Source organism: Otolemur garnettii, unplaced genomic scaffold (assembly GCF_000181295.1).
Source record: "Otolemur garnettii isolate 467f Iridium unplaced genomic scaffold, OtoGar3 scaffold00074, whole genome shotgun sequence".
NCBI classification, from domain to species: domain Eukaryota; kingdom Metazoa; phylum Chordata; class Mammalia; order Primates; family Galagidae; genus Otolemur; species Otolemur garnettii.
The window spans coordinates 71,436-80,403 of record NW_003852469.1 but is presented as its reverse complement, the minus strand read 5'-3'; the positions used below and the strand labels follow the sequence as shown (position 1 = coordinate 80,403).

At 44.8% G+C, this 8,968-nt stretch overlaps 1 protein-coding gene across 2 annotated transcripts in view; it reads right to left on the bottom strand.

The window, feature by feature from the left end:
* The window catches only part of HOOK3 (hook microtubule tethering protein 3), an 83,452-nt gene that overhangs the window by 64,143 nt on the left and 10,341 nt on the right, over nt 1–8,968 (bottom strand). For both annotated transcript variants that reach the window (XM_023515557.1, XM_003793910.3), the window contains exon 2: nt 7,747–7,832. In XM_023515557.1, the coding sequence (XP_023371325.1) occupies nt 7,747–7,832 (86 nt within the window). The remainder of the gene's footprint in view (nt 1–7,746; nt 7,833–8,968) is intronic.

Here is an 8,968-nt window from a genome sequence, read left to right as displayed (position 1 = left end):
AGCACGAGGTGAGGGGGGCTGAGGGGACAGTGCAGGAGGGAGCACGAGGTGAGGGGGGCTGAGGGGACAGTGCAGGAGGGAGCACGAGGTGAGGGAGGTTGAGGGGACAGTGCAGGAGGGAGCATGAGGTGAGGAGGGCTGAGGGGACAGTGCAGGAGGGAGCATAAGGTCAGAGAGGCTAAGGGGACAGTGCACTTCAGATCTTATCCTGAGTGAAGCAGGACACCAATGGAGGGCTCTAAGCAACAAATCTGATTCACTGCAGCATCACTCTAGTATCCTGGAAGCCAAATCTAAAAAGTGTTACAAGGAGGTACAGGATGACTGTTACCAGATGATGCCGACCAGTTAAGAGAAGAACTGAGAAGGAACACCAGCAATTTTAGATCACCGGTAACCCTGACAAGTCCAATTTTAATATCATGGTGGCGTCAAAAGCCCGACTGAAATGAGTTTAACAGAAGAGGAGAAGAATCCAGACAGCAGGGCACAGCTTACCGTTCCACAGAGTTCTGCTGTAAAGGGGAAGAGAAATGGAATCATGACAGACAGATGTGAGATCAAAAGAAACTTTTTTTTTTTTGAGACAGAGTCTCACTTTGTCACCCTCAGTAGAGTGCCGTGGGGTCACACAGCTCACAGCAACCTCCAACTCCTGGGCTTAAGCGATTCTCTTGCCTCAGCCTCCTGAGTAGCTGGGACCACAGGCACCCGCCACAATACCCAGCTATTTTTTGGTATAGTCTGGCCAGGGCTGGGTGCAAACCCACCACCCTGGATACATGGGGCCAGCACCCTACTCAGTGAACCACAGGCACCACCTGAAACTTTTTTTTTTTTTGAGACAGAGTCTCACGATATTGCCCTCATTAGAGTGCCATGGCATCCCAGCTCACAGCAATCTCTAACTTTGAGGTTTAAACAATTCTCTTGTCTCAGCCTCCCAAGTAGCTGAGACTACAGGCACCTGCCACAATGCCCGGCTATTTTTTATTGCAGTTGTTACTGTGGTTTCGGAGGCCCAGGTGGGGTCCGAACCTGCCTGCCTTGGTGTATGTGGCTGGCGCCCCAACCACTGAGCTATGGGTGCTGAGCCAAAAAGACACATTTTTAAAGACAGGAAGATTGAGGGTATAGGAATGAGCAAGAACTGGCAAAGTGAAAACCCTGAATAGGGGAGAGGCTCTGTGCACAGAGCACAGGTTCTGGCCTATAAATGGGACCCTCACCCACAGCTCACGTGTGGTCACAGGCAGTAACAGGTGCTCCCAGGTTGGGAAACCCAGCCATGAGATTTATTCCAACTTTCTCAGAAGCAGGATGTACCTACCTTAAGGTGATCAGATGAGAGAAAGGTAAGAGAGGTGGGACTGGAGGGCCACGGAGACACGGGAGATAGTCATCCACAGAGTGGGAGTGAAAGAACTCGGGAAAAGACGGTGTGATCCCGGGATTCCATGAGGTAACACGAGCAGTTTCTTGGTTAGAAATCAAAGATGAGACCCTCAGCATGCTTTAGGGTCAGCTGCACTGGTGAGACACACAGCAGGCGACACACGAGTGAACCAGAACTGTGGGTTTGTCAAACAAACATAAAGAAGCAGGAGATAAAAGTGTGGGTGTGATTGTGGGTACAACGGAGCAATTACGACTGACTGAGGAATCTCAGCCGAGTAAGAGGAAAGAGAGGGCAGTGAAGGCCATGCTGAGGTCCACGGCACCAGAGAACTGAAGAATTACCGAGTCCTGGTACCAGAACAAGTGACACGGGCAGACAGGAAGCAGGGATCAGGCAGCAGGAAACAGAAAACTGGGGTTATGAAGGGATTACGTATTATTTGTAATCATGACGTACAGGACCAATGACAGGCTGGTGGGGGAAGCCAGGTGAGAGAGCGCAAGTGGAGAGGAGCTCTAAGGAGCTGAGGCAGAGAGGATCACCGAGGTTTACATTCAAATCACCAAGAATCTGGACAAGAGTGACGGTGAGCCAGGCTCCAAACCGCTGAGAAATGGGAGGGAATTACATTCACAATGAAGGTCCTAAGATTCAAACACACCGGACTTTGGGGGAAATGAAGGCAGCAGTGCTGAGAAGCGTCTCTGGGGGTCAGGTGGCACAGGAAGCCCACGCCTCTGGGGGTCAGGTGGCACAGGAAGCCCCGCCTCTGGGGGTCAGGTGGCATAGGAAGCCCGGGGAGAAACAGCAGCTACCCCAAGAAGCCTGCTGAGCGGAGCTGCAGCAGGGACCCAGTCAGGTGAGGGGAGCACAGCGGTGGCAGCGCAGCCCTGACTGCTCTGGGCCCTGCACTGCAGGCCCAGCACCACCGCAGGCTTCACAGCAGGAACAGCTCAGTCCTCACTGTCTCATATAAGGTGTTGTGCTCTCAAAGTGGCTGCTGCTCTGGAAAACTTTTTACAAAGTCTAATGTTAATTTTCTTCAAACAAAATAGCTGAAAATAGGAAATAAAATTCTATAAATACGAGTTGTAGATAGTATTAACAGTCATTAATATTAACAGTATTTGGGGGAATATTAAAATTCCCCCAAACATGTAAGGAAAAAAAGACTTCATTTTGTATCTGTTGACACACAGATGTAAAAGGACAAGACTCCACCCCAGAGTGTCCAGTCCTCATCTATCAGCAGGAAATGCTTAAGTGAACACTAATCACCCCTGGATGACGTCTCCTGGTCCTGCAGTTCAGTGTTGTCACAAGTCCTCAAAACATGAGAAAGGAATTTTCAACAATAGATAAACTGCACACTCAGTTTACACCATATACAAAGAGCAACTCAAAATGCATCACGGACCTAATTATAAACACTAACACTATAAAACTTCTAGGGAGAACAAAGGGGAAAAATCTTAGTGACCCTGAGTTTGGTAAAGATTTCTTAAGACAATAAAAAAAAAGAAAAATTAATAAATTAGATTTTATCAGAATTAAAAACTTTAGCTTTGCCAAAGATACACTATTAAAGTAAAAAGAGAAGTCACAGGGAGAAAATATTTTAAAATGTACATCTGACAAAGTACTTATATTTAGAGCATATAAAGAACTCCAGTAAGACACCCAGTCAAAGAATGAGGGAAAGATCAGAGCAGACAATTCACCAGAGAAGACACACAGACGGCAAATACATGAAAAGATGCTCAACCTCATCAGTCACTATAGAAATCCAAATTAAAACTACTAGACAGTCACTAGGACGGCTAAAATTAAGACTGGTTAGCAAGCACTGGGGAGACTGCAGGACAGGAACTCTCAGACCTGCTGATGGGAATGTGAATGGTGTATCCGCCTTGGAAGCAGCAGTGTGGCAGACTCTCTCTCTCCACCCCCCACCCCCCCCCCCCTTTTTTTTTTTTTTTTTGAGAGGGTCTCACTCCATCACCCTGGCTAGAGAACAGTGGCTGGATCATAGTTCCCAGCAACTTCAAACACCTAGGCTCAAGAGATCCTCCTACCTCAGGCTCCCAAGGAGCTGGGACTACAGGCCTGCACCACCAGCTGGGCTAATGTTTCTATTTTTTGTAGAGATGAGGTCTCATTCCTGCTCAGGCAGGGATGGAACTCCTGGGCACAAGTGATCCTTCCTCCTCAGCCTCCCTGTGCTAGGATTATAGCCGTGAACCACTGTCTCATATAAGGTGCTATGCTCTCAAACCTTGGCAGTCTGTTAATATTATACACCATCGTATCATCCAGCCATTTCTCTCCTAGATGGAATTCGCCAAAAGGAAATGGAAGCCTGTATTCATATAAACACTTGTACACTAATGTTCACATTACCTTTATGTGTAATAGCCAAAAAGTAGAAAGAACCCACATGTTCACCAACAGACAGATGAATGACTGGCAGGACAGCCAGACACGGGGATACCTCTGAACTACAACTACACACATCACCTCAGACAAAACAAAAGAAAGATATTTCCAATAGAATTCCCACTGGACTGGCTCTCTTCCTACCGCTAGGCCCTCGACTGAGTGATGCTCTAGTCTAACCAATGATAACAGTCCAAGTTCTTGACAGCTCAAGTTACACATTTTTTTGTGGTTACCTAATACCCTCCCCTAAGTGATTTAATGCACACTTATGGCTTCAACTAAGAGATACCCAAATAGATACCTCAGTTTGGACTCCTCTTCTGAACTCTAGATGCAAACAGTCAGCTGCCAACTTGGCCTTCCCTCCCGATGTCTCAGTGTCCCCTCACCAAGCCCATGACACATAAGCACCCCGCACGGCAGGTCTGCTTTCAGTGTTCCCACATCAGCGTTACACCCTTTCCTGTTATCTGCTTAAGTCAGAAACTGAAAAGGTGACTCTGACACTTCCCTTTTACCCAGAACCCCCACACCGTCCATCACAAACTGATATGTTTATGGTCCATTTTGAGTCCACAGATCTGTCTTCACCTCCTTCACCGCTTCCTAGAATAAGGTACCACCATCGTCTCCCCTGTAGATTATTGCAAACTGCTTTCCAACTTATCATCTCTCACCACTCTGGCCTCTTCCAATTCATTTTAGACCTGTAGCCAGAGTATTCCCAAAATGTCAGTCGATCATGTTAATCCTCACCCCCCCGCCCCCATGCACAAGCCCTCAACTGCTCTCCTGGTGCTCAGCATGAAGGCAGACACAAGGCCTGTGCTCCTGGGGCCTCTGCCTCTCCACCCTCAGTCTGTGCCACACTCCCCACCCCTGCGTTAGACACTCCCGGGCTTCTCTTCACATAGTCGTAGTCACCACATTCCACCGTCCCTTTGCCCCTCTGCTGAGGAATCTCTCAGAACCTCTTTCAGATTTAACTTACCTTTATTTACTCATGTCAGATGTTCATGACCTCCTAGACAAAGTTATTAATAAATATTCCCCTTATAAACTTTCATGATACTGTGCGTTTCCCCTCTGTAGCATTTGTCAAAATGGCCATATTGTTCTCCTGGTTAATGCAAATCCGGTTTTTTCCCCATGTTACAAACTCTGAGGGTGGACACCATGTCCATGTGGTTCATCCCTGTATCAGCAGTGCTGGATACAAAGTGCCATTCAACAAACATCCACCCGACAAACAAAGCAGTCAAATGCCGGGAGGCTGGATGTACCGGCCAGCGGCTTAAAGCAGGTGCTTTGCAACAGTGCGGATGAGGCCACAGGTTCCACGTGGAATGTAAGAACACAAACACAAAGGAGTATGTCCTGTAGGATTCCACCTGTCAGACGTTCAGCAACAGGCAAAACCAGCGTAGAGGACAGTCACTGCTCCTACGCCAGCCTCCCGAGTAGCTAGGGCTACAGGTGTGAGCCACCACGCCTGGTGAAGTTTTTTCATTTACTGTAGAGACAAGGTCTTCCTGCAGGAGGGAGTTAATGAGGGGAACCACTGGGTTGCCAGACGTGCTCTATCCCTCAACCTGGGTGGTGGTAATGGTGACACACACGCACACACAAAGCATCTGGGGGGGTGGGGGGTGCTTTTCTGCATGTGACATAGCTCAAAAAAAGGAATAAGGAAAACAGAATGGCATTCTGGAGGAAAAGCCAGAAAACTAAGTATTGTTAAGAAATATTCTCACAATACTCTGGTCAGTTACAACAATCACTTGAATACAATGTATGTTACAATCTTATTTTTCAACTAATTAAGTTTTTCATTATAAATAGACAAATTATATACAAGAGCTACTGTAAACAGGATTGTTCTCTTGACTTCTTTTCCAGGTAGTCCACTCACAGTACATACAAATGCCACTGAGTTTCGTGTGTTGATTTTATATCCTGCAACTTTACTACATTCGTGTATTAGTTTTTAAAGTTTTTGGTGGGCCCTTTATGGTTTTTTATAAATAATTTTGCATGATCAGGAAACTGTGACAATTCACATCTTCCTTCCATCTGGTGCCCTTCACTTCTTTCTCTTACTTCACTGCTCCAGCAAGGACTTCCAGGACTGGGCTGAATAGAAGTGGTAAGTGTGGGCATCCTTGTCTTATTCCTGAGATTTCGTTTTGATAAAACAATACACATATACATCCTTTCTTCTGGTTTCTGCAAGTGATCCTACTTAATGTAGCTTAGGTAAAAAATTCACAATTGACACATACCTGGAGAGTTCACTTAGCTAGACCCACACACCCACAAATCATTTCTATTAGAAACTTTGGTGAAACTCTCCAGACTAATGGAAGGCAAAAATTTATTTGGCCACCACTTAGAGGTTACCATGAAAATCACAAGGTCACTCTTCTCAGAGTGCTAGAACCGGGGCAAGCCAGATTTCAAGTAAGCCTTCTTGAGTTCCATCAAAAAACCTGTATGTCTGTGTCTAGAGAAATGTCCCACAAGTTACCAAAATAAGGGAAAACAAGCTACAGTTTCTAAACACTGAGTCCTCATTTCTAAAAGCAGATTCTCTGAAATGTAGGTGTCTGAGCTACTTCTCGGATAGGCAACTCTATGTAGCTAACTACAAACTAAGTAACCCTAAGAATTCATTTAATGATGATACTGATTCTCAACAGAACTGCCAGACATCCCAGGTCGTCATAAATAGCATCAGGCCAACAAGTGCTCAGAACTTCAAAATATATTAACAGCAGGCCGGGCGTGGTGGCTCACGCCTATAATCTCAGCATGTGGGAGGCTGAAGCGGGTGGATCGCCTGAGCTCACAGGTTTGAGACCAGCCTAAAACAGAGCAAAATTCCATCTCTTAAAAATAGCTGGGCGTTGTGGCAAGTGCCTGTAGTCCCAGCTACTTGGGAGGCTGAGGCAAGAGGAACACTTGAACCCAAGACTTTGCGGTTGCCGTGAGCTAAGATGCCATGGCACTCACCAAGGGTGACCAAGTAAGACTGTCTCAAAAATAAAAAAATAAAAAATAATAATTATATATATATAAAGTAGCCCCAAATTACACCAAACCCAATGACTTCTTAAATTCACACATCATGATTAAAAAAATTACTAGGTCATAAGTTGACTGCCATATAATATCAACTTTTCAATTATTATGTTTTTGAAGTATTTAGAAAAAACAGAATCAGGTATGTTTTACATCATTCAACAAAGGTGAGTCTCCACAATGCTGAGTAAAGCATGACAAATTGCTGAAATTTGACCATTTTGACTTATAAAGAACAGCAATTTCATGTGGTGTAGCCAAAAACTAGGCATCTTCCCAGCTGCCAAGATACAGCAGTGAGTAAACAAATTCCCCAGCTCCATGTGAAGCTCACATTCTGTGTGTGTCTGGGGTGGCAGGAGGCAGATAAATAACCAAATACGCAGAGTATCAGATGGTGTCTCATCCTTGTGAGACGAACACAAGAGGTTAAAGGGGGGAGAAGGTATAAAAAACTGGCTGTTGCTATTTTATGTGGGTGGTCAAGAAAGGCCTCACCGATAAGATGACATCTGAGCAAAATCTTAAAGAGGGAACAAGCCTCTCAGGTTCTCCTACAGTGGCAAAATCCAGCCACTAACGTGAAAGTTTCTAATACAAGAACAAATAATTCTGCTAAAACCATTGGAATATGGTAACAATCACAGTTTTAATTACACTGTAACCAATCTATAGCAAATAAGTACCCGTCATTGAAATGATTGCTGTTGTTTACAGTTCCTACTCTACATGCAAGTTTCGTGTAAGCAATTTCTTTAATCCTTGTTTTCATTCCAATAAATACCCATGTCTAAGAACATACATAAAGACAAGCAACACAGTCTTACATCTTTTGAAGAACCTGGGCCATCACAACCCCATTCGTTAAATCTTCCACAGTCTGGCATGGTGCATCCACATTAAACGTCTGGATCTGAAAGAAAAACAAGGGGGGGAAGAAGTTCTGTGGTTACCTATGTAGATTTCTTAGGCTTCTTTTTGTGATTATCTCATCTTGGGGGTTGGAATAAATTTTAAAAAGGAAAACAGTTGGAAAATTTTTCCTTTATGGGACATTTCTTGCAGATCATTATTGTGATTTCCCCCCAATCACTTTCTTCTCTAGTAAAAAAGAAATTGTGAAGGACACTGAGTAACTTTCAGCCTGGATCCTACTGCCAGATGACCAATCTCAGAAAATCGTGCCGCCTTCATCCCATCCTCAGGGACATGCAAGGCAAAAACAATCTGGGCCAAAGAGATATAAGCAGATTATTTCTGGGAGAGAAAGGTCAACTTTCTCTTGACGTGACCAAGAAAGCTCCCTATACTACTGCTGGCTTTGTGTTATGACCACCAAGAGAATCAGTCGTGAGGTGAGGGCAAGGCAGTGAAGGGCAGAGGAGGAGGACAGAGAAAGCTGGGCCTTGAGCTAAAAACCAAACCACTGAATTAAAATACCTTGTATCCTCCTATTACGTGAGATAAATGTCTAGATTGTTTAAGCCTGCCTAGATTTGAGGTTTCTGTTACTCAGAACCAAAACATAAAGATGCAGAAGTCACACTGACTATAGATTATCAATTTGTTTTTATTTCAAATATATTCTAAATAGAACTTTGTACCTGTCAATATAACATGGCCAAGAAACGTTATCCTTTTCCCAATAGGATAATTTTTCTCTAAAAGAAAATGTAGCTGAGTCAACAATGCTTATACCCAGTAGTACACCCAGGGGTTGTAAGGAAATAAATCACTGAGAACAGACAGATATAAGCCATCCTCTCAGGGGATGTAGTAGTATAAGAAGAAGTGTAAAAAGCAAGCACAAGGACTGGAAGTGAGAGTGAGATGCAACCAAGGAATGAAAAACAGCTTGGTACGGATTGCGGGAGGTGAGGATAAGAACTGGAGGAAGAGGTGGAACAGGACAAGTAAAACAGCCAAAGACGGCCAAAAACCAAGCAGCACCTTGCCCGTACATTAGGCCAAAAACCAAGCAGCACCTTACCCGTACATTAGGCCAAAAACCAAGCAGCACCTTACCCGTACATTAGGCCAAAAACCAAG